Here is a 27,100-nt window from a genome sequence, read left to right as displayed (position 1 = left end):
TGTGTGATAACATGTTTACAGGGTGGCTGTCTTCTGTGAGGCAGCGTACAACTAGTACAAATGAACACACAGCTCTGGACCAATGAGATAGCAAGAGTTTCACCATCCATTCTAAAATAATAACAATATGGTCTTCTTTATCCAGAGAAGCCCCTTCAGCACAGCCACTGCTCTTCTAGGGGGCCTTGCCATCATTATTACCCTTGCTTTGCCAGGTACTCATTTTATACACCTGGGTAGAGAGGGAGATGGTAGGTAGAAACCTATTGTCCAAAGACATCAAACTTTACGGGACCTCTAATTGAACGTAAAGAGTTTTTATATTCACTATGCACACAAAAAAAGAGGCAAACGTTGAAAAAAAAACAAACATGCACACACTCAGATACACAGTCACAAGCAATCATCACTGTATCAAGACTTGAATTTGGTTGATAACTTACCGCCTCCTCCAGAGCAGCCTGGCGACCACAGAGGCAGGTGAAAGTTGTGAGAGTTGTGACGAAGGAGCTGAGCAGGGCGCTGGGCAGTCCGGCCAGGAGCTCGATGGGGAACTTGGTGATGAGGTGGTTGATGATGTTGGCGAAGCCCAGCGCCTCGTGATCTTGGACCTCCGAACTGGGGAGTCAAACATCCAGGAGATGAAAATGGTGTCATATACATTTGTAATGGCAGTAGCATAGGGGCTTTGGTTTGCAGGTATAACACATTGTGATTTGGCATGCTGCAGCCAATCCAAATGTAATTCATGTACATGTACTTATAAGTTGTCGTCAAATGGCAGACTGTTGTTAGCGCGCTTCTCCGCGCATGGCAGATTATCGCTAGGCTGTGGGAGTATGCATAGGGTTAACAACATTCTGGCATGCACAGGGAAGTGTGCTAACAACATCCTGCCATATGCATGACAATATGTGACCATAGACTCAAAGCTCCCCCCCCCCAAAAAAAAAAAAAAAAAAAAAAAAAAAAAAGTAGGCCAAAATGAATTTCTACTTTTCTACAGGGTACCCATTTCCAAACCTGGAATGAGAGGGACATGATGGAAAAAAGTATCTTGTCAAAAGACCTATACACATGACAGGATTCGAACTCAGGACCTCCGATTAAAAGTCAAGAGTCTTATTCACTGTGCCACAGTGCCCCTACTCAAGGATACACTCATGGTGAACAAATCCATTTCCATTTCAAACAATTCCATATTTCCTAAATACATACAAAATACAAAGGGTAAATGAAATGGGATAGAAGGGAATTTCCACTATAACATTCATAAATTATACTGATTCTTAATAAGAGTTTGTCATGTAATTGTTTTTTCCCCATAATTTATCTTGCATTTATTAAACAGCTTTTAATACTACACACCACTGAATTTGACAATTTATTCTACAGGGATGAAACATTATAAAAACTGGAAGATTGTGACACTAGAGTACATTTCAATGGAGGATGGATATTTTGGGCATTTTTAGAATTGTAATCATGAACTTAACAATTCAAAATAAAATACTCATTAAATGCTTCAGGTCAAACTGAAATGCTCCATAATTTACCTGTTGAGGCACTGCAGAAGGGAGCGTACAAAGTGAGTCAGGTACTCGCTCTTGGCCTTGTCATTGGCAAACACTGGCCCATCGAGAGTGGCTAGCTGGGAAAGGCACTGCATGGCATGGTGGCAGAGGTCAGGGTTCAATCTGGTTCGGGAATGGATCTGTGCACACGAGCGAACAACGAAAAATAAAACATGATGGGGATCAGGAGTAACATACAGTGAAAAGCTGAAATATTCTCGAGGGTTTAATTTTTCGCAAATTTCGCAAATGGCTATGAATTGATTAACAACACAGAAATATCACCACCTAACACACAAGCGGATTGAACGGACAAGCTTTAGTGTACTCACAATAGCCTCAGTGTCCTATCGCAAAAACAACATCTCATGATAATGTCTGGGACCTACTGTAATTCACAACAACAACAAAATAAAAGTTTTTACAAGCAGATAGGATAGAATAGAAAGGCATTCACTTCAGCACCTCAGTGGTAACGACTAGACTTCTCCATGCCGAGTGTATTTCTGGTTCAATCAAAGTTACAGGTCTTCATTTGTTAAATGTCACTGACATCTTGAAAATAGGCTGATGACAGTTTTAATGAATGATAAGTCATTTGATAATATGTATACCAATATTTCATTTATGGTGACATGCAAATACCCATATACCTCATTTTTCTGGCTGGTTTATTCTACGAGAAATGAATGGAAAAACTCTCAGATATTCACATAAAATGAAAGGGCTTAACAAACCCTCATACAATTAATAGGCAAAGATAGATTAGAAATGCAACTTGAAACCAAAAGATTAATGATGATTTTAGTTATTCTTTTTTTCTATTAAGACTTTTGCATTTTCTAAACCCACCCTAGACAGGGGTGGATCCAGGAATTCAATAACGCCTTTACAAAATTAAAGGGGGGTGCACGCACCCTCCATCATTTTTTTCTTCTTTCTTTCATTTGAACAAAATAAGTGGGGATACGTGCTCGGAACATCCCCTTCTGGATCCGCCACTGCTGGAGCCCTCTTTGCACAGGCGATAGCTTTGTCACAAAGAAAAGTGCTTCAAACTGCACATTTCTCTGGCCTGTTTCATGATGCTAACAGGATCCCCGTCTGAAACAAGACTACCAAACAGATTCTGTTAGCTACCTTGAAACAGTACATTTGTAACATGCTGACATACACTGTGCATTTCATGTACCATAAATAAAGGAGGTATTACACACATGCACCTCCTTGTGTGCACCAAGAGCTGAGGATACCTTAAAGAACAGGTCAAGGAGGCCGTGCTCCAGAAGCGGGTCCCTCCACTTGGAATCGGGCTTCAAAGGGGGCGTGTCCACTGGCTGAAAGGATCCTACTCTCCGTCTCGCCGGTAAGGAGGGATTTAGTCAAGGAGTTTCATTGTATGGTAAAGTTAGGTGTGGGGGAAAAATAGCTTTAATTGTTAGTACTCTCTGAATGGTATCTGTTAATAGTATGCAATACTTCCATCCACAATAAAATTATTGCTGCTCTCGTTTTAAGTGTCTTTGTTTTGGTTTGTTTGTTTATGTTTGCTTTTTTTAATCTTTTTTAAATTCATTATTTCTTTATTTATAAAGCACATCTTATTTCGAGTCCTAGCCAATAGCATTAATGACTGGACCATATAACCAAGACAATAATGTAGCTTCCAAGTAGCACACTTAAATCGGTTATAATTAGGCATTCAGTCACTCATTTTACTGTCAACAACTTCAACACATTGCTGTCATTTGTGTAAGGCTGACTCTACTGTGCCATCCATTCGCCTTTCATGAAAATTGTTACATAGTTGCCATTTCTGCACTAAATTCCACAAGTGGAGTGGGCCACATCCGTTGACATCTGAGGTGTTGCACGAAACAAATAGTGTTGCGGTCGAACAAGATTTCACACTTGGTGAAAGATGAGACGCATTATTCAATTCGGCTTTGCCTTGTTGAACAGGGCACCTCTATCTTTCATCCTGTGAAGAATCTTGTACCATGGCACTCTTGACTATTCACACTTCGTACAATGGTGGATGATAAAGATCCATGGGAAAAAAAAAACCACACACACACACCAGTATATGCAAGTTTTCAGAAATATCGCGTAATATCCTGCCACTGTCATGAGACCTACAGACTGTATAAGTAAGCACTGTCGCCCTATTAAACATATGTAACTGCTTGCTGAATAGTTCTATTTCTCCTGTCTGCACAAAATGTTGACAATGGTAAATCCTGTCACGCATAAATATACCCTTTGTTTAAAGTATGTTGTAGTTGTATTTTTATTTTCATTCTAAATTTCAGTTGTTGTTTTTTTAATCTTTATATTAAAGGTGCATGGTCCCCGTGTTTTAGTCAAATGCGTACGCGGGCGCACGGCGCAAGTTTCCTATAGAGACCTACGCTCTCGACTTCTCTTTGGCGCTTACGCTTTGGCCCACTTTCCCGAGTCCGAAGAAGTCCGATTCACTGTAGTCAGTGGTCCGATCACAGTTCGGCTCATGATTCGGCTGAGGGGGATGACAGCTTTAGCAAACTTCTTTTGTGATGTCATAATAAGAAGCACATATGCACGCACCCTGGCATTACTACAGACTGCGCGATGCGCAGAGAAGACAACAAAGGCAACGTTACTTAGCAACACCTACGCACTTTACTCTTGATGACAGCTCTACTTCGGTAATCTTCGTATCAATGCTAACGATGATCGGCAGTATCATCAACAGCGCCATCTACACTACCGGGACTATGCCCCTTTAACAGAATACCAAAAATGTCAGGTCGCAAGTAGGGCCATGCAGCTCAGACATTTCACCCCAGAAACAAAATATCACTTAAGGTGATTAATACCCCCGCCCCGTGACAACAGTCTTACCCAAGGAATGATCTTTCCTTGATCTTCTGCCATTTAAATGCCGTTACCTTGGCAACGCAGCTTCCGACACGTCCAAAAAATATGTCTTGCACATCTTCCCACCAAGACTATTGTGTGTGCCACATTTCATAAGCTTTTGTCAAAAACTGAGGAAGTAGTTCAATCCACAAGATCTTTCCTTGATCTTCCGCCATTAATATGCCATTAACATGGCAACGCAGCTTCCGACACGTCCAAAAAATATGTCTTGCACATCTTCCCACCAAGACCAATGTGTGTGCCACATTTCATGAGCTTCAGTCGAATACAGAGGAAGTAGTTCAATCCCCAAGATCTTTCCTTGATCTTCTGCCATTTATATGCCGTTACCATGGCAACGCAGCTTCCGACACGTCCGAAAAATATGTCTTCCACATCTTCCCACCAAGATCAAGGTGTGTGCCACATTTCATAAGCTTTGGTCAAAAAACTGAGGAAGTAGTTAAATCCGCAAGATCTTTCCTTGATCTTCTGCCATTAATATGCCGTTACCATGGCAACGTACTTTCGGGTACTTTCAAAAAATGCATCTTGCACATCTACAACCAAAGGCACACATCTGTACCAAGTTTCATGGAAATTGGGCAAAAACTGAGGAAGTAGTTTGCAACACAAAATTTTCCATCATTTTGGCTCATAATATGTGAGCTGTTACCATGGCAACATACTTTTTGTCACTGTCAAGAAATGTGTCATGCTGACCTATATCCTAAGACAAACATTCAATATGAATTCCATGAGAATTGGAAGAACACTGATGAAGCAGTTTTGCCATGAAGCATTTTGCCCTATATTTTACTAATAACATGCCGTTACCATGGCAACGCACTTTTTGCCACTGCGGAAATATGTGTCTTGCACATTAACATATTCAGATGAACATCTGTACCTAATTTCATAAAAATTGATCAAAAACTGTGGGAGGAGTTCGCGACGCAAGATTTGTACCCATTTTTGCCCATAATATGCCGTTACCATGGCAACGTACTTTTGGGTACTGTCAAAAAATATGTCTTGCACATCTACAACCCAAGGCACACATCTGTCCCAAGTTTTATGGGAATCGGTTGAAAACTGAGGAAGTAGTTCGCGACGCAAGATTTGCAACGGACCGACCGCCCGACCGACCGCCCGACCGCCCGACCGCCCGACCGACCGCCCGACCGCCCGACCGCCCGACCGTCCGCTGATTCCTATATACATGTACCCCCTTCAAACTTCGTTTGGCGGGGGTATAATTATGCTAAACAGGTCCTTCACGATAAAATGACACTATCTCATTTTCCCCCTTCCTTCCAAGTTATGTGAAAATTTATACATGGGCAACTTTACATACATCCCTATGATGGAGACTGTTTTCCACATTTACATGTACTCATGGGATGACAAAAAAAATTAGAGGACTTGAGGATATTCGAACTGCTATACTTTCCCTTGTGCCTGTCCAATTAGGTCAAAATTATGGATGGCCTCTCGTTTTGATATCCTTGTCTCTATCCAGAATGACATTCCTACGTTGATGTCTCCTTACAGTGTGATACTGAATACTACACAGCAGAAGGTGACTAATTAGAGCATTACGAACCACTTATACTCAAGGCTGATATTTGCAGGGAGAGAAAAATAAGACAGAGAGAATATCTGAAATAGCCTACCTCACAAAAAAAAAGAAGATAGAATTATAATATGCTACAAAATAGAGGGAGAGTTAGTAGCTATTGCAAGACAATAATGTTTTCCCTTTCTTTGACGTTTCTCATCTTTTGTTTGCTTTATAAAGCTCATTCACTAATGAACCACCAGGGATCTCATTATTCAAAAATCATTGCCAATCACTTCTATACTTTGTCTGTTTCTCTCTCTGGAGCATAAAATAAAATACATTGCAGTTCGACTGTCTCCATCAAAAACTCATGAGCATCCTAACATGCCACATCACAGTCTAGTTAACCCACTTCTTATATCCCCATCTCACTAGACAGCAATTCCACCACGATCCTCAAAAACTGACAAAGCGCTACATATCATGGTTAGATCTCTTCCAGCAGACGTCCCAATCTTTCCGACTGAAGAATAGGGATGTTTTGGCTCAAAAGTAGGAAAGAAGAAAGAGCAGTTCCCATAGGAGTGCGTCAAGAAAAATTGGCACACTGGAATTGAGAATGGCTGGGAGGTCTGCTTTAAATCTTCTCCATTGTATCCTGAGCATTTCCGAAGCACTAAGGATCATGGTTTTGTAATAGTATACATAAGTTTCACACTCCTAATATCATGTTCTGATTGGTGTTGGAGAATAATGCTATTATAAAATGAGTGAAACTATGAAATGCACATCATCTACTTCGGTTTGACAATGGCATCTGACTGAAGAAATTCAATTATGGACCCCAATTTTTACCCCAAATCAACTGAGATCGTGGCAGGAGCTCCGCTCATAGCAACGTTGTAGCGAGGTCTTGATAAGCATTGGAATATCGCAATACAATCACTTTCATCGCAAAAGCAGCACATTTCGTCTACCCGGAAAAATTGGCAAGAACGTGATCATTATAGCACCATTTCCCTTAGCATAACTAGGTTGACCATCACAAAGAAGCCCTATGGTAATTGCCCCACAAACACAAAATGCTGAACAAGGGCAATTCTGTCACGCTATGTGAATTTTTCACAGATTGCCATGGTCATCTTCCTAGTAGGATGGGGGTATTATGGAGGAAGTGTGTGCCACATGTCAACCGAAGATGGATGACAGTACTCTGGAGGTGGTGGGATAAAGCTTCTCAAGAGCCAATTATGAGCCTTAATGATGTTTTGTATGATATTATAACATCAAGCTCTGTGACATACTTTAATGGGGGGGGGGGGGGGGGGGGGGCTGGAGTGTTCCTACACATGCATGGCTCACATTTCTATCAAGTAATTCCTCTGTGTGTTTAAAAAAGAAATGAAAATAAATGAAAACAAAACTAAAATCAATGAGACACATATGGCCTTAGAAGTCTAAGGTTTAGAAGACTTAGAAGTCTAAGAAGTTGTCAGGTTTTGAAAGATAACCAAGATATAACCTGTTCCCTCCCCCCCCCCCCCACAAAAAAAAAGAGACAGCATTGACTATAAAAACAGAACAGTGTTTTCTAGAAGCACTAAAAAGTTTTCCATCAGTCATAGCAATATCCTTACCTTAAATACCTTACCTTAAATACCAAATCTGTTGACTAATGGTTTTCTAAGAATGAATATCTCCAGTCTATGAATTGCAAACTGACATCAAAGAAACAATGCCACTTCTGTTTCTATTTCTTTCTCTTGTTTTCTTTTTTTTTTCACACAGTGCAAGGATATGTCTAATGAGCATGAACTCCCAGCTGAGGACCTGTTCACATATATTCAGAAAGCGGCTGAAGACACTGCCCCGGGCGCCGCTCAAGGGGCCCTCCGTGGACATGAGCTGTTGCATGATCTGTAGGGCGAACAAGAACACCTTCTTCAAGTCGTGGGCCTGCAAAATAAGAAGAAATTAATCTACAATCAGCAAAGCGCATCAAAGCAAACTGAAAGACGGTGTAACAGAGCTGGGTACGTGAGTGTACTGCACATTCTATGCACTGCCCTTGCTATCAGTGCATTTCATTAACTCCTTCCCTGTAATATTCCCATATAACTTAGATGTATATACATGACCCTCTATATTCTTAATACCAGTGGGTGAATCTTTCTGTGTGGGAGTCATTTAGAATACTCATTAATGTAGATACACAATAATTGTGAGATAAAATCACTTACATGTGAGAATTTTAACAGACAAAAAATAACTGTAGCCATACAGTGTACCTTTTTGTTTTATTTTTGCACTTTGTATTTCTTCACTGCCTCATAACATACATGTATACTGTAGTGTAGATGGAATGGCATATAATTGCTATTAAAGACTGACTAAAATAGACATGATGAAAGATCTTGAGTTATCATTTCCCCACCTACTGTGGTACGACTAATTGGGGGAAGTGTGGACAATTATGAGATAAAATCACTTATATGTGAGATTTTTCCTAGACAAGAAATAACCAAACACATACAGTGTACCCTTCTCTTTCTTTTCTTTTTTTACTTTATATTATTTCTTCATTGCCTCAGGAAATATACAATAGTATGGATGGAATGGCATTATAATTGCCAAGACTGACAAAAATAGAACGAAAGATCTTGAGTAATCATTTCATCTACTTAGTATGACTAATTGGGAAAAGTGGGGGTGTTCTTTCAGATGTCAAGTCAAGGCTTCCATGGCCAAATAAAAACAAGGACTAAATTGACAGGAAATATTACATAATAGCTGTGTCAAGCTCTGCTCCATGACTGACAACAGAATGTGACTGACTATGACACATTTTTTTTTCTAACAGAATTTTAATGCGAAAACTCCAAATACTTCCCCCTAAACCCCTAAAACTCTAAAATCTATCTAATTTCAATATAAGAAGATAACAAAGATACAGATATTTCGGCATGTACATGAATATTTGATTACAATGACTTTCCTTCACAACACACAAAGGTACAAAACATATTATTACATGCCTACAATACTGACTAGCTTTTTGTAGTGATGTTCTTTTTATTTCCAATAACTGAGAGTAATTTGGCTTAATTTGCCTTCTGGGAGGAAGGAAATGGTAGAAAGATGGAAGGGGGAGGTGAGAGATAACAGAAAACTAATATAACAAATTCCCCCATGACCACATTTTGCTGATTGAATAGATGGATCTTTAATGCTCCTGTTCCAAATGGGAAATGTCACATGTCTAAATATAATACAGAATTACCATTTTAATAGAAGGAACATAGGGAATTATACATGACTGTATATCATTTATCACAAGTAGATTTTGAAATCCGTATGTAATACCACTGTGGGTGTGATCCGGGTAGAATTTGTGCAGTTAAGCGGACATCATGTGAACAGCGGTTTCTCTTTTGGAGAAGACTACTCTCATCACATGAGCAAGTACAAGTGTACATGGAGAAATCCATCAAAGAATTTTGCCAGAAAGTGTAGGCGAGGGTTGAAAACATGTGCAGACTTGCATACATATTTCACATCGAGAGCACTTGTATGGAAAGGTGAATCGATATTCACAGCTTACTAAAAGTTCTTTGTAACATGACAGAATTCCCCATTCCCCCCCCCCCTAAAAAAACAAACAACCAAACAAACAAAAAACAAGATTCTTGGAAAAGAGTTAAAGGATATGCTGGGGTTTATCCAGCAGGGTGGTAGTGAGACACCCTCAAATTAGCAGTAACAGTATGCAAATGGTTTTGAAACTTCACTCCAGTTATGAAAGAAAGGATTATCATAAATACATGTACTTTACAATGCTGAAAAAAAAATGTACTGCCACTGATCTGTAATATAACTTGTCAAGTAGTGACATTTTATAGGTCAAAGTCATTGCAAAATGGTCTGAGAAAATACAAAACTATCAAATTAGTTTTATTAGATGCAAATCTAAAAGAGCCTTTTTTTCCCTTTTATCACATGACAAGAATTGCAACCCAAGCTTAAAAACACAGACATGGCTGAGACAAAGCAAGAGGCCACGATGCGACAACTTGAAAGTACAATCAAACCTGTTTTATAGTGTAGTATCTGTTCATCCGAGAAAGAATGAAAGACCCAGAAGAACAGGTTTGTACAGGCAGACGTTGTTTGCGTACCATAATGGGTTAATCAGCACTGTAAGTGGGCGGCTGTTAGACACAGGTGGTACATTGTAGCTACAGCTGTGCAGAGATGTCTATGACTATTGTCTAATTGACCAAAGGTCTTAGCTGATCCGTGCCTCTTTTGATAATACAATGTCATGTATTTCACTATTAACTGTTCTAAAATTCATACATTTGTGACTTATGCTTCATGGTATGATCACTTCTAAATCTTTTACTTCACAAATATAAGTGCTATAAAACGTAACATTCATTATACTATTTACAATGTACCATGTGGGCATCATGGTCTACTCCAATGTATGCAAATGTACAATGTATGACCAATGCCTGTCTCAAGACCTTTACGGCAGCACATGGTAAAGAACCATACCTTTTCAGAGCACTATTCTATGCACTACTGTAATACATGTATAGCTAGCAATCAGTAATGAGTCATCTTTCAGTTGGCCAGCCCCCTCCCCCTTCCCACAAAAAAGAATAAAAGTATTTTAAAAAAATATAAAAAAATGAAGGTTTATAGTCAGGCTAGGCAGCATAATCTAAATTATGGACAGGTCAATGATCACCAGTATCAATCTTCATAGATCTTACAAACAATGAGTGGGCTTATCTATAATATTTAGAGTATAATCTTGCATAGTACTAAATTCGTCCTCCTACATCTACTTTACATATAGTAGTAAATCTTTAGAACATACAAGTGTAGCCAGGGGTGCAGTTTGTTCTTTGTTTTCCAGCATACAAGAAAAAGAAGCACAGTCAGACAATAGCCTTACCAACTTCTGCCCATGACAGATAAGTAAAAAAATAAAAAAATAAAATAACAATAATAATAAATGAATAAATAAGTACAGAGGGTTTTTTTTTTTTCTGAAGGTCTGACAATCAAAGCTATCAATTGCACAGGTATGCCAGCATCTGTTTCTGTTTTTTGAAGTCCCTCTGTTTACATTACTTCTCTTATACACATTTACTCGTTTTTCTTGATTGATTACGGATACTTTTTTAAATTGAGGCCTTTCTGCAGTTCCTTTTGAAAATAAAGACTATTCCCTAAAGAGATAGAGAGTGGGGGAGAGGAATACCAACTTTTTGTGTTTATAATTTTTCTTGTTAAGGTGTTCATTTTTTTTCCTCTTTTGTTTTCTTTTTCTTTTTCCTAGCTGCCGAGCTTAACTGTTACAATCAGTAAATATACGACTCGTAGTCACTCAAACGACCTACTGTATTGTGTGAAAAGAACAACATCAACAAGCATGAAAATACGGCCTTACCTCAAATATGCGCTTGCATTGTATATGGAATTCCCAGCTGAGACCGATGTCACTTGTACGAGTGGATCCCGAGTATTCATTCAGCAGAGCAGTCAGCATAGAGCAGGCTATAGTTTGCTGAAAACGAGAAGGAGGCAAACAATGAGCCGAGAGTGAACTAACGTCTGGGAATGTGAAATACAAACCTGCAGTCATGCAAGCTGGCCTATTTATTTGGCCACTTTCATTGACAGATCTTGTGAGACATTCAGTGTTTCTTCACGTAACACTCAAACTTGGAAAAAGTGCAATTTGTCATTGTTGTCTTTAAAGTTCATGTGCTCAGTCATGCATGACATTTGTCAACATAATTAGATATCACCAAAAAGGTGGATTACCTTTTTTCTTTTCTTTTTTGATACGCACTGTACAGTGCCCCACTGCTTTGTATGATGTTGTAGCCCTTTTGAGTGGCAGGAAATTTCGGGCAAAGAGCAAAGGTTTCATGAGAAAGCCACCATCCCTAAGATCAGTAAAATCTTTGAAGGTTTCCATGGCGGCAGAAGGGTGGGTGGTAGAAGGCTTTAACGGTGTACCACATTAACATTCTTTCTTGGTTATGTATGTGGCCCTAAAAAGGGCGCTCTCACTCCTGACGTTTCGGCAAGCATGTTCTTGCTGTTTTCAAGAGAAAACTCTCTTTCTCTTTTTCTCTTGAAAACAGCTTCATTTATTCATCACAAAGAGCAGGGTATTTAAACCGGTGAGGTGGTCCTGCCTTACACTTTGTACATCCAACTGGACCCCATGGAAGACCAGCTATTGCAGCTGAATATGGGCTATCCAGCCGTCTTCTCAGATGGAAATGAGACAAACAATCATAGACAGTATTATACTACAATGTACGAGACGATAACCATTGCAGGCTACATGTGTGTCAGCATTTTACTGCTCTTTCAAGTGACGCAACAGTACCACTCCGGGATCTTCCGACAGAAAAATGGGGAGGGGGGTGTGGGGTGTGAGACAAGGGCTAGACTTACCATGGTGGGGTCGCCGCTGGCGATGAGTTGTGATATATCGGAGAAGAGTCCCTCCCTCCCCGCCTCTTTGCTCTCCACCGTCCCTCGTTTGAAGATGACGGCAACAGCTTGCAGGATCTGTTCTCGCACGTAACTTGGCAGCCTGCTCAAAACACACATGTACATTGAATAAAACAAGTAACTTTCAACAACAGTCCCAGCATTAGTTTACTCCAGGCCAGTGACAAATTGCATTTAATAAGCAGTGGTAGAAGGAGTCAACATTGCAAAATGACCTAGAATGGTGACAGCTTCACCTTTCGACACACACAAAAAAAAGAAGACCGACCGACAGATTTTTGAAAATGCATCTTCCATAGACATGTTTCTCTTTCAGTCAAAACAGGAGGAAGGCTTAATTGTGAGAAGTCAATCAAACACCAAATTGGATGCCCTTGACTCATATATTTCAACAAGGGTGAAATATGATAAAACATACATTGGCAGTTGCTCAAAACAATGTGTAAATAAAAGGAACTTTCAGTAATAGTCCATGGCACTTGTACTCCACGCCAGCACCAAATTATGATCAGTAGTTGTAGTGCGAGTTGCCACTGCCCTACAAGCTTGACAGATATCAACAGGCTCTTCACTTTAAATATACGCAATGCTGCACACTGGCACTGGTCCGACGGTCCAGGACCAGTAAAATCACTGTTGGACCAGTAACTTTTTCAAGAATGGATCAGTTAAAAAAAAATAATAATAATAAATAAATAAATAAAAATGGGTACCTACTGGTCCAACAGACAAGTTGGACGAGTAGAAAAATTGGTTAGTGTAAAGCTTTGCTTTTCAACAACAAAAAAGACAAAAAGTTTTTACAAATATGTCTTCCACAAACACATGTTCTTCTTTATCACAAGACAGGAGGTACATTGTAATTGTTAGAAGTCGATCAAATACCAATGCCCTAGATTCATATACTTCTACAATGAGAGAATAAATTTGGTTTGTCTTACATTTCTTTCAATGACTGTTACAATGCCGAATGCGCATCTTACAATGCCTGAGTCATGTGATGAGTGCAGGTACATCATTCGTATACATATGTATTTATAACAAATAAAGACAGAATAAACTGACCAGAAAGAATATAAATTATTAGTGGAAAAGTGAGCAAAGAAAATGGGATTCCATCGGGATTCGAACCCGAGACCTCCGGATTGCTAGACCGGTGCTCTACCGACTGAGCTATAGAAAGCCCTAGTACAGTGTTCGTCCCAGAAACCCTTAATTCTCAATGCTCGGGTGGTCAGAAGCTATAGCAGTGTGTTTGTGTGTAACACACACGCACACACTTGAACCTGGCATAAACCCGAAGGATAATTCAACTTGGGGATAAATGCGAGGGATCACCGAAGTGATGCAGCTTTTTTGAGTTTGTAACAAATAAAGACAGAATAAACTGACCAGAAAGAATATAAATTATTAGTGGAAAAGTGAGCAAAGAAAATGGGATTCCATCGGGATTCGAACCCGAGACCTCCGGATTGCTAGACCGGTGCTCTACCGACTGAGCTATAGAAAGCCCTAGTACAGTGTTCGTCCCAGAAACCCTTAATTCTCAATGCTCGGGTGGTCAGAAGCTATAGCAGTGTGTTTGTGTGTAACACACACGCACACACTTGAACCTGGCATAAACCCGAAGGATAATTCAACTTGGGGATAAATGCGAGGGATCACCGAAGTGATGCAGCTTTTTTGAGTTTGTAACAAATAAAGACAGAATAAACTGACCAGAAAGAATATAAATTATTAGTGGAAAAGTGAGCAAAGAAAATGGGATTCCATCGGGATTCGAACCCGAGACCTCCGGATTGCTAGACCGGTGCTCTACCGACTGAGCTATAGAAAGCCCTAGTACAGTGTTCGTCCCAGAAACCCTTAATTCTCAATGCTCGGGTGGTCAGAAGCTATAGCAGTGTGTTTGTGTGTAACACACACGCACACACTTGAACCTGGCATAAACCCGAAGGATAATTCAACTTGGGGATAAATGCGAGGGATCACCGAAGTGATGCAGCTTTTTTGAGTTTGTAACAAATAAAGACAGAATAAACTGACCAGAAAGAATATAAATTATTAGTGGAAAAGTGAGCAAAGAAAATGGGATTCCATCGGGATTCGAACCCGAGACCTCCGGATTGCTAGACCGGTGCTCTACCGACTGAGCTATAGAAAGCCCTAGTACAGTGTTCGTCCCAGAAACCCTTAATTCTCAATGCTCGGGTGGTCAGAAGCTATAGCAGTGTGTTTGTGTGTAACACACACGCACACACTTGAACCTGGCATAAACCCGAAGGATAATTCAACTTGGGGATAAATGCGAGGGATCACCGAAGTGATGCAGCTTTTTTGAGTTTGTAACAAATAAAGACAGAATAAACTGACCAGAAAGAATATAAATTATTAGTGGAAAAGTGAGCAAAGAAAATGGGATTCCATCGGGATTCGAACCCGAGACCTCCGGATTGCTAGACCGGTGCTCTACCGACTGAGCTATAGAAAGCCCTAGTACAGTGTTCGTCCCAGAAACCCTTAATTCTCAATGCTCGGGTGGTCAGAAGCTATAGCAGTGTGTTTGTGTGTAACACACACGCACACACTTGAACCTGGCATAAACCCGAAGGATAATTCAACTTGGGGATAAATGCGAGGGATCACCGAAGTGATGCAGCTTTTTTGAGTTTGTAACAAATAAAGACAGAATAAACTGACCAGAAAGAATATAAATTATTAGTGGAAAAGTGAGCAAAGAAAATGGGATTCCATCGGGATTCGAACCCGAGACCTCCGGATTGCTAGACCGGTGCTCTACCGACTGAGCTATAGAAAGCCCTAGTACAGTGTTCGTCCCAGAAACCCTTAATTCTCAATGCTCGGGTGGTCAGAAGCTATAGCAGTGTGTTTGTGTGTAACACACACGCACACACTTGAACCTGGCATAAACCCGAAGGATAATTCAACTTGGGGATAAATGCGAGGGATCACCGAAGTGATGCAGCTTTTTTGAGTTTGTAACAAATAAAGACAGAATAAACTGACCAGAAAGAATATAAATTATTAGTGGAAAAGTGAGCAAAGAAAATGGGATTCCATCGGGATTCGAACCCGAGACCTCCGGATTGCTAGACCGGTGCTCTACCGACTGAGCTATAGAAAGCCCTAGTACAGTGTTCGTCCCAGAAACCCTTAATTCTCAATGCTCGGGTGGTCAGAAGCTATAGCAGTGTGTTTGTGTGTAACACACACGCACACACTTGAACCTGGCATAAACCCGAAGGATAATTCAACTTGGGGATAAATGCGAGGGATCACCGAAGTGATGCAGCTTTTTTGAGTTTGTAACAAATAAAGACAGAATAAACTGACCAGAAAGAATATAAATTATTAGTGGAAAAGTGAGCAAAGAAAATGGGATTCCATCGGGATTCGAACCCGAGACCTCCGGATTGCTAGACCGGTGCTCTACCGACTGAGCTATAGAAAGCCCTAGTACAGTGTTCGTCCCAGAAACCCTTAATTCTCAATGCTCGGGTGGTCAGAAGCTATAGCAGTGTGTTTGTGTGTAACACACACGCACACACTTGAACCTGGCATAAACCCGAAGGATAATTCAACTTGGGGATAAATGCGAGGGATCACCGAAGTGATGCAGCTTTTTTGAGTTTGTAACAAATAAAGACAGAATAAACTGACCAGAAAGAATATAAATTATTAGTGGAAAAGTGAGCAAAGAAAATGGGATTCCATCGGGATTCGAACCCGAGACCTCCGGATTGCTAGACCGGTGCTCTACCGACTGAGCTATAGAAAGCCCTAGTACAGTGTTCGTCCCAGAAACCCTTAATTCTCAATGCTCGGGTGGTCAGAAGCTATAGCAGTGTGTTTGTGTGTAACACACACGCACACACTTGAACCTGGCATAAACCCGAAGGATAATTCAACTTGGGGATAAATGCGAGGGATCACCGAAGTGATGCAGCTTTTTTGAGTTTGTAACAAATAAAGACAGAATAAACTGACCAGAAAGAATATAAATTATTAGTGGAAAAGTGAGCAAAGAAAATGGGATTCCATCGGGATTCGAACCCGAGACCTCCGGATTGCTAGACCGGTGCTCTACCGACTGAGCTATAGAAAGCCCTAGTACAGTGTTCGTCCCAGAAACCCTTAATTCTCAATGCTCGGGTGGTCAGAAGCTATAGCAGTGTGTTTGTGTGTAACACACACGCACACACTTGAACCTGGCATAAACCCGAAGGATAATTCAACTTGGGGATAAATGCGAGGGATCACCGAAGTGATGCAGCTTTTTTGAGTTTGTAACAAATAAAGACAGAATAAACTGACCAGAAAGAATATAAATTATTAGTGGAAAAGTGAGCAAAGAAAATGGGATTCCATCGGGATTCGAACCCGAGACCTCCGGATTGCTAGACCGGTGCTCTACCGACTGAGCTATAGAAAGCCCTAGTACAGTGTTCGTCCCAGAAACCCTTAATTCTCAATGCTCGGGTGGTCAGAAGCTATAGCAGTGTGTTTGTGTGTAACACACACGCACACACTTGAACCTGGCATAAACCCGAAGGATAATTCAACTTGGGGATAAATGCGAGGGATCACCGAAGTGATGCAGCTTTTTTGAGTTTGTAACAAATAAAGACAGAATAAACTGACCAGAAAGAATATAAATTATTAGTGGAAAAGTGAGCAAAGAAAATGGGATTCCATCGGGATTCGAACCCGAGACCTCCGGATTGCTAGACCGGTGCTCTACCGACTGAGCTATAGAAAGCCCTAGTACAGTGTTCGTCCCAGAAACCCTTAATTCTCAATGCTCGGGTGGTCAGAAGCTATAGCAGTGTGTTTGTGTGTAACACACACGCACACACTTGAACCTGGCATAAACCCGAAGGATAATTCAACTTGGGGATAAATGCGAGGGATCACCGAAGTGATGCAGCTTTTTTGAGTTTGTAACAAATAAAGACAGAATAAACTGACCAGAAAGAATATAAATTATTAGTGGAAAAGTGAGCAAAGAAAATGGGATTCCATCGGGATTCGAACCCGAGACCTCCGGATTGCTAGACCGGTGCTCTACCGACTGAGCTATAGAAAGCCCTAGTACAGTGTTCGTCCCAGAAACCCTTAATTCTCAATGCTCGGGTGGTCAGAAGCTATAGCAGTGTGTTTGTGTGTAACACACACGCACACACTTGAACCTGGCATAAACCCGAAGGATAATTCAACTTGGGGATAAATGCGAGGGATCACCGAAGTGATGCAGCTTTTTTGAGTTTGTAACAAATAAAGACAGAATAAACTGACCAGAAAGAATATAAATTATTAGTGGAAAAGTGAGCAAAGAAAATGGGATTCCATCGGGATTCGAACCCGAGACCTCCGGATTGCTAGACCGGTGCTCTACCGACTGAGCTATAGAAAGCCCTAGTACAGTGTTCGTCCCAGAAACCCTTAATTCTCAATGCTCGGGTGGTCAGAAGCTATAGCAGTGTGTTTGTGTGTAACACACACGCACACACTTGAACCTGGCATAAACCCGAAGGATAATTCAACTTGGGGATAAATGCGAGGGATCACCGAAGTGATGCAGCTTTTTTGAGTTTGTAACAAATAAAGACAGAATAAACTGACCAGAAAGAATATAAATTATTAGTGGAAAAGTGAGCAAAGAAAATGGGATTCCATCGGGATTCGAACCCGAGACCTCCGGATTGCTAGACCGGTGCTCTACCGACTGAGCTATAGAAAGCCCTAGTACAGTGTTCGTCCCAGAAACCCTTAATTCTCAATGCTCGGGTGGTCAGAAGCTATAGCAGTGTGTTTGTGTGTAACACACACGCACACACTTGAACCTGGCATAAACCCGAAGGATAATTCAACTTGGGGATAAATTTAGAATTAAGTCGGTAGAGCACCGGTCTAGCAATCCGGAGGTCTCGGGTTCGAATCCCGATGGAATCCCATTTTCTTTGCTCACTTTTCCACTAATAATTTATATTCTTTCTGGTCAGTTTATTCTGTCTTTATTTGTTACAAACTCAAAAAAGCTGCATCACTTCGGTGATCCCTCGCATTTATCCCCAAGTTGAATTATCCTTCGGGTTTATGCCAGGTTCAAGTGTGTGCGTGTGTGTTACACACAAACACACTGCTATAGCTTCTGACCACCCGAGCATTGAGAATTAAGGGTTTCTGGGACGAACACTGTACTAGGGCTTTCTATAGCTCAGTCGGTAGAGCACCGGTCTAGCAATCCGGAGGTCTCGGGTTCGAATCCCCATGGAATCCCATTTTCTTTGCTCACTTTTCCACTAATAATTTATATTCTTTCTGGTCAGTTTATTCTGTCTTTATTTGTTACAAACTCAAAAAAGCTGCATCACTTCGGTGATCCCTCGCATTTATCCCCAAGTTGAATTATCCTTCGGGTTTATGCCAGGTTCAAGTGTGTGCGTGTGTGTTACACACAAACACACTGCTATAGCTTCTGACCACCCGAGCATTTAGAATTAAGGGTTTCTGGGACGAACACTGTACTAGGGCTTTCTATAGCTCAGTCGGTAGAGCACCGGTCTAGCAATCCGGAGGTCTCGGGTTCGAATCCCGATGGAATCCCATTTTCTTTGCTCACTTTTCCACTAATAATTTATATTCTTTCTGGTCAGTTTATTCTGTCTTTATTTGTTACAAACTCAAAAAAGCTGCATCACTTCGGTGATCCCTCGCATTTATCCCCAAGTTGAATTATCCTTCGGGTTTATGCCAGGTTCAAGTGTGTGCGTGTGTGTTACACACAAACACACTGCTATAGCTTCTGACCACCCGAGCATTGAGAATTAAGGGTTTCTGGGACGAACACTGTACTAGGGCTTTCTATAGCTCAGTCGGTAGAGCACCGGTCTAGCAATCCGGAGGTCTCGGGTTCGAATCCCGATGGAATCCCATTTTCTTTGCTCACTTTTCCACTAATAATTTATATTCTTTCTGGTCAGTTTATTCTGTCTTTATTTGTTACAAACTCAAAAAAGCTGCATCACTTCGGTGATCCCTCGCATTTATCCCCAAGTTGAATTATCCTTCGGGTTTATGCCAGGTTCAAGTGTGTGCGTGTGTGTTACACACAAACACACTGCTATAGCTTCTGACCACCCGAGCATTGAGAATTAAGGGTTTCTGGGACGAACACTGTACTAGGGCTTTCTATAGCTCAGTCGGTAGAGCACCGGTCTAGCAATCCGGAGGTCTCGGGTTCGAATCCCGATGGAATCCCATTTTCTTTGCTCACTTTTCCACATATGTATTTAAAGACACTTTCACTACCGTAAACCGGGGTGGCTTTGGACAAATTTGAACTATTTTTATTAATATCTTCATTTGGAACAAAGGAATTCTGGGGTTAATGTGGGGGTTAACAAGTACTAATAAAGAGGATATCATGCCATATAGAGACTTCTTCAGTTTATTCTATTTTATCTTAATTTTTTTTGGTCAAAGTTTGTCCAAAGTGCCCCCGGGGTTCGGGGCAACTTTGGACAACTATAGACACCTTGTCAATATACCCTGCAGGATTGTTGAGTGTCCAAGAATAAACTCCCTATGGGGGTAGTTTTGACTACTAACAAGTTTTTTTAAAAAGTTTTAAAAACTCTAACATGTTGAAATGTTTCATAACAACCAGCAAATACAATTTACAAAATACACATTAATGAATTATACATTGTGTACGGTGGTTTTTACAAGCAAAATTCTGCACTAATTAACATGTGAAGAATTTCAGTTTAAAGAGGCATTCACAGATATTTGCTTGCACAATTTTTCCAAGATACTAGTACTAGAATTACTGGTACCCCTACATTTGAAAATTTGAATTTTCAAAAAACCTAGATATTCATTATAGTTAAGAACAAAAATGAAAAAGGATGCTACTTAAACAAGGCACTGCATGAATTTTCTTGCAATTAGGATACATTGTAGTAAGCAACTTTGATCACATAAATAAGTGAGGTATTGTACAATGCACATGTACCATCATGGAGTTGTCAAATTCGACATATGTTAATAAGGTAAACTACTACATGTATTTAAATGGGTCATGGATCATTTTCACGTCATTTTAAAGAATAATTTGGGGTTTTACCCCAAGAAATGCATGCACACATGAGGTTGGCTAGATTCAAGTACCGGGGTATGTACAATGTAGTTTCGTAATTTTCTTTGAATGTTGTTCATTGTAACTTTAGGTCAGTTTGAAATGTTTGCAAAATAACACATCTTTATTTTTTTTTAAATGCCTTTGGAAAGAAAGAACAAAACTGTGTCTACTGGAAACACAAGGTTTTTATACTTTATTTGGCCCTAGTTATCACAAATCTAAAACCAATGTCCACTGGAAATACAAGGTTTTCCTTGCCCTAGGAATCACAAAAGTAGAACCAAATACAAGAAATATTTGCTTAAATTCTTGGACCTAGGTTCACAAAATGAAAACCCAATGTCTACTGGAAATCTTGAGTGCCTGTGTGCCAACTGTTCAGTCTGTTACACAAAGTCCCTCTTTTAACGTTAAATTCTGCGCATGCTTTCCTGATCGACACTCCATTTTTGCAAGCTTTCACAGCATCTTTCATGCTTTCTTCTGAAGAGTTTCTATAGTCTCTTGACCCAGATTGTCTTTTACATGATCTCCCCATCCTAACTAACTATTTTACCTGTAAAAGAAAGAAAAAACATTGCATAGCTGTCAAACATTTGGTACTTTTGTGGTGTCCAAAGTCACCCCGTAAGTGACCCCAAATCCAGGGGTGAAATTGGACATGACCTATTTTGAAATTTGTATGGGTGGTCAGGTATCCTGAGTATCATACAGGTGGGTTCATGACCACTTCATGTTCACTATCCAACAAATAGGCTTGAGCTTCCATAGTTCTGTATTCCTAGAGTACCAAAAGTTTGACAGCCACAAAAATCAAGCATTCCATGGACCCTGCAAAGAAAAGCCCCAAAAACATATAAGGTAATGCAATATACAAGAGAAGTGCAGTCATTCAAATATTCACATATTCCCCTTTCATAACCTCCAAAAATATTTTCAGAAGAACCAACAGCAAAACAAATGTAAGTGAAACAATCTTTTTTTTCTGAACTGTCCAAAGTCACCCGCCTGTCCAATGTCCCCCCGGTTTACGGTATGTAAAGAAAAAAAGAATCACAAAAAACTTCAAACCAGAAATGACAATAATCATTATGCATGAAAATCAAATACAAATGACCCTGTAAATGCTTACCCTGGTTTGTGAGTGACAAACTTCAGCAGGAAACTCCGGACGCTGTCCACCTGCGAGTGGTCAAGCAGTGCCCAGTCCCTGATCACTGCTTCCTTCACGGTAGATGCTGCCTGGAATAGGATGTAGTCTACATTGCTGTGTTCTAAACAGGATGAAGGCACAGGAATGAGACAAGATGAGAGAAGCATACATTGTACATGAATGTACTACATAAAGTGATATCGGGTGATCACGACAACACTGTTCATCAATCAAATTATACACATATGTATACACTTCAAACTTAGCATAAAAGAAAGAACCAAAACAATCTCGCACTGAGGATGGGACCATTAACTCTTTTGTTTGTTGCTATTGTTGTTGTTGTTGCTGTTGTTCCTGTTGTTGTTGTTCTTGTTGTTCTTGTTCTTGTTGTTCTTGTTGTTGTCATTAACTTGCTCAGTCTCAAAATACGCCTTAGAACATGACTGACCTAGCCCCTACGGCATAGAGTCAATTTGTACACACACAATTAATCTCATGAAGCAATGACGCAAAACAGTAAGTTTTCATCTCGGTACAGATATATATATGCAGCCACAGGCCTACCTACAAAATTTCACACACAACAGACAGCCACACCAATAAATCTTCCATGTGCATAACAAAGTTCTATGAACACTCATCAAGTGATGGCTGTTCATATTCAAACACACACTACAGTGTAGGAAGCAAACAGTAGCCTTGCTAGTACACTTAAGTTAAACCATGGTTTTGGTATTTGTTTGTTTTTTATGATCTACAGTGTACCGGTATTGTTCTTTGGGTCTGCATTATAAATAATTCCTAATAAATTCGTACCTCGTCCTTTTGAAGACTCAGTGGATCTATAGGTCTATTTCCATAGATTTGAAGTTTTATTTGTTTTTGTTGTTGGTTGCTTTATATCTATTGTTTAATGTTCATGTAAACAGTGTTTGTAAAGGACTGTTACCCTGTTGTGTACGGTAACCTGGTGGCCTGCGTATTAAGTCTATGGGCACTTCAGAATTCAGTACAGAACGGGTTAACTTGCTGCACATACCGAGGATAAACTGGCATGCCTGCAATGGGTTGGATGCTCGTCTGAAGGCTAGGATGGTATGCTCTGCAGCTTGTCGCTGTTCCTGGTTCACTGTGTGAGGAGGGGCCTGGCAATGGAACACAGGAATGCATCAATGCATGAATGAATAGATGTACAGTGTATGGACAAATCAATGAAAGAATGAATACATGCAATGTCAATGCAACAAGAATATAAATAGATTACAAGTTACATTAATAAATGCATGAAAAAAAATGAACAAACAAAAAAGAAAAAATACATGCATATAATGATAGAAATTAAAATAATATAATAATAACAATCTTAATAATTCATAAAGAAATAATGATAATAATAATAATAATGATAATAATAATAACAATCTTAATAATTCATAAAGAAATAATGATAATAATAATAATAATGATAATAATAATAACAATAATAATAATGATAATAATAATAATGATAATAATAATAATAATAATAATAATAATAATAAATCATAATAATAACAAAAACTAGAAAAGCACTCTGAGAGCGCAGACTTCCGCCAAGCAGTTACTTTCCACCGATGATCTTGCTCTTCCCAAAGAGATTGTTTTTTTCTTCTCTCCACCACTGGGGGAAAGTTCTTTGGGTAATCTTCCATAGAGATCAATGATTTCCATCCATAGGTATACATGTACATGCTGAAAAATTGCCCAATTTCCCAATATAGAAGCCTTGTTACGTCATAAACCCTCAGTTGCGCAGCGCCCCTCGCCCTAGCAGAAAGTGGAGCACGCACTTTAGCGCGCGCATGCAAACCTCAAATACGCGCAGCCTGAACTCCCAAGTTCATTGACCCTATCTGCCATAATATCAAAAATCCTTCATAAATTCCCCCAAAATTCTCAGATCACTACCAAAAGTTAATCGTTTGTTACTTGTGTCATTCTCAACCTTTCCTGCAACTTTCATCCCAATCCGTTAACCACTTTTTGAGCTATTTTGCACACAGACAAACTAACTAACAAACCAATGGTAACGAAAACATAACCTCCTCCCTTGGCGGAGGTAATAACACTTGCAAAACAAAAAAGTATTTCATCCTCACCAATGAGAAAACCCATAACATCTTCACCTTCACTTATCTCTCAACACTGGTTGCCCGTTCAATACCATACAAATGTATCATGTTTTTTAGGTTGCTGCTATTTGCTTTCACTGTCACCAAAGAGAAAACTCATTTGATAACACCTTCACTTCACTCCCTCAGCATTGTTGCCTGTTCAGTATCATATCATGTTTAAGTTGTTGCCATTTGTCTTTCATTCAATACATGGAACCGCCCCTTGTTACAAATGTACACTGTAAATTGATAAATCTCCAACAATCCTTCTAGGAATCTTAGGCCTTCAAGCTCATCTCTACTTGCTGTGCTACAAACTCATAATTCTTGGGGTAATCGAGGTCTATTCCAAAGGAATTTAAGCTCCCACAAGATATTTGTAATCTATCTTCTCCTAAACAGTCACTTCAAGATTGCACTCTAAATGTGTTTATTCAAATTGCAGACATGCAGTTTTGTAAATATTTTCTTTATGATCCCTTTTTTCATATCTCTCTTTACAGGTATTTACTGCCTACTTTTCTCTGCACAATATCTATTCATAATGGATGTTGGTGTATTACAAGCATTCATGATCATTATCATTATTATCATCATTTAATGTCCTAAAGATCCTAGGAAAAAAGTAATTTTGCCTGATACTACAGCAAGAGGGAATGGCATTCGTGAGTACACACAAAATCAACTCAGTGAGACTCGGACACGAATTCGTTTAACTGCCACAGCAGAAGTGCTACAGACTGAGCCATTTCACCACCCAGATAGCACACAATACGCATAGCAGGTGGTTGCTGCCTATGTTTTAAGCTTGACTGCCTACTGTACATTTGTGTATAAATGCAGCATGGAATACTTCAGGTATAACATCAGGTCAAAGCATGAACGGAATACCACCATTCCTGATAGTGATACAGCTGATGAAACATTACCAAACACATTTGTGTAGCTGAGAAGAAGTCAGGCTACACTACAGTTGAGGATATATAGTCATTGGACTAATGACTCCCTTCCCTAACGTGTGTTTATAAAACTTGACTCATTACGGGAAAATAATGGGAATCTTCATGGTTGGCTGTCTACTGTACATACTGAACTTGTCCTGTGATGTTAGTAAGGTATCATATTTCCAATGCTGATCAATTGTTTACAGCTGTAGTGATTTTCTATCACTAGAGTCATATTGATGTGCGATAAAAAGGAAATGGGGATAATGTGTAATTTGCTGCAGACACACTGGCAAAAGATCGCGAAGTTTAACTTCTAAGATCGCGAAGTCTTCGCGATGTTCGTTCATCTGTCCATACTGGCAGCCAAACTTCTTGATCTTTACATTCTCAAAGTTTGGGTCACTGGTGCACTTGCGCAAGAAAGAAGAAAGAGCGCTCTGTCTGACAGCTAGTGATCGTGACGCAACAATACACACACTACAATGTACATCACAATGACTGCATGCTTCAGAGGCTGACTGGTAGTGGTACATGCATGACTGAGCACATGAACTTTAAAGACAGTTCCGAAAATTTTCACTTCTTCCAAGTTGGAGTGTTATGAAAGAAAAATGAATGTCTCATTGAATGGATGAGATCTGTCGATGAAAGTGGACAAATTAACAGGCCAGCCTGCATGACTGTTGATTTGTGTTTAGGGTTTGGTCCATAACCTTGAACATGCAATGGCCATGTACAGCTGTATGTTGTAAACATTAAACTTGGTCACTCCCACAAAGGCTAACCCATCCTCTCTCTTCATATTCAAGGCATGGTTTGTTTCTGTGAGTGAACAGAGAAAAACAGACTTTGTGGGTTGGCCTTTGTGGGGGTAAACAAGTTATCGTACAGGTGGCCATTTTACAGGCAATTGTATGGACCATAAAATGTTTAAGAAACCCTTATTGGCCTTAACACAAACCTGCATTCATAAAGGCTGGTCATTTTATTTGGCCACTTTCATTGACAATCTCAACCATTCAAGTGAGACATTCATTATTCCTTTGTGATGACACTCAAACTTGGAAAAAGTTCACTTTGACTTTGCCATTGCCATTTTTAAAACTCCAAACTCATGAGGATGTTCTCAGCTCAGTCATGCATGATGATTGTCAACATTAGTTTAATTAAATCAGGTACACGTTCATGTATGACCAAGCGTTGTGGGACCGGACGCGTACATGGAGTCACTTCGAAGGGGAAATCCAACGATTTAGCAGGTTAATTCTCACGCAGTTTTCAGAGTATGTTGTCTAGTATATGAGGAGTCTATCAAGTCTTTGAGGCAAAGGAACTTAAGTGTCCAGAAACCCAACCCCCCATCATTCATACCAATGAAAAGAACAGAATGACTCTTCTTTCCTCACAATCAACGCTGGTTTAAATTCACTCTTTTTTCTTTCTTTCTTTCTTTCTTTCTTTCTTTTTTCTTTTTCCTTTTTTTTTTGTGTGTGTGTGATACGCACTGTAACGTTATAATGACCCATTCCGTTCATCGCCAAGACGGCGGGCCTGAAAAAAGAGGGAATGAGATTTATATCTTTTGATCTAAAGTCAGACTCAAGTTTATCTTCTTCTTCTTATCTTCCCTGGCCTGGGCAACTCACGTTACAAGATCAACAAATTTTTCATCATAAAATGGCTGCCCATTTTAATATTCCGGACAAGCACATGCCAGACATTGGTCAGAATCTTTATAACGTTAGAACTCTACAGGATAGAACATCGAATAGACCGAGTGTGAGTAGCACCGCACACGGAATGAATGCATGCAGGCCCAATGAATGACAATACAGCTACAGTACAAATAGTGACCGTAAACAGGCGCGCTAGAACACGCAATTCGCGCACGTTCATTCACGGCCGATAGCACATCTACCACATCGAACAAACTTCATTTGTTGAGATATTAGGACGATACAATTGGCAGAAAAGCCTTGGACTAGATCATACCATGATGATATTGGAGGCCTCTTCAAGCTGTCTCAAAAAGTCCCCCATACTTCACACCGTGGGATGATTTCTGTCTCCGGTTGACGTAAATTCTCTGCAGCGAAAG

The 27,100-nt window shown here is 40.0% G+C and overlaps 1 protein-coding gene across 1 annotated transcript; it reads right to left on the bottom strand.

Annotated features, from left to right (window-relative positions):
- Positions 1-175: 175 nt before the first annotated feature.
- LOC139740275 (exportin-4-like) lies at positions 176-27,100 on the bottom strand. The gene is made up of 10 exons (XM_071650857.1): positions 26,995-27,100; positions 22,942-23,047; positions 21,879-22,020; positions 12,523-12,664; positions 11,501-11,617; positions 7,839-7,995; positions 2,828-2,940; positions 1,557-1,714; positions 444-618; positions 176-232 (listed from the first exon to the last, which is right to left on the bottom strand). Exons 1-10 carry the CDS (start codon positions 27,040-27,042, stop codon positions 176-178), a joined length of 1,215 nt encoding a protein of 404 aa, XP_071506958.1. The 5' UTR covers positions 27,043-27,100.

Source organism: Diadema antillarum, unplaced genomic scaffold (genome assembly GCF_040938485.1).
Source record: "Diadema antillarum isolate AM-2024a unplaced genomic scaffold, OU_Dant_1.0 seq00000846_RagTag, whole genome shotgun sequence".
Lineage (NCBI taxonomy): Eukaryota > Metazoa > Echinodermata > Echinoidea > Diadematoida > Diadematidae > Diadema > Diadema antillarum.
The sequence above is the reverse complement of the archived record's forward strand: the minus strand, read 5'-3'. Positions and strand labels throughout refer to the sequence as shown.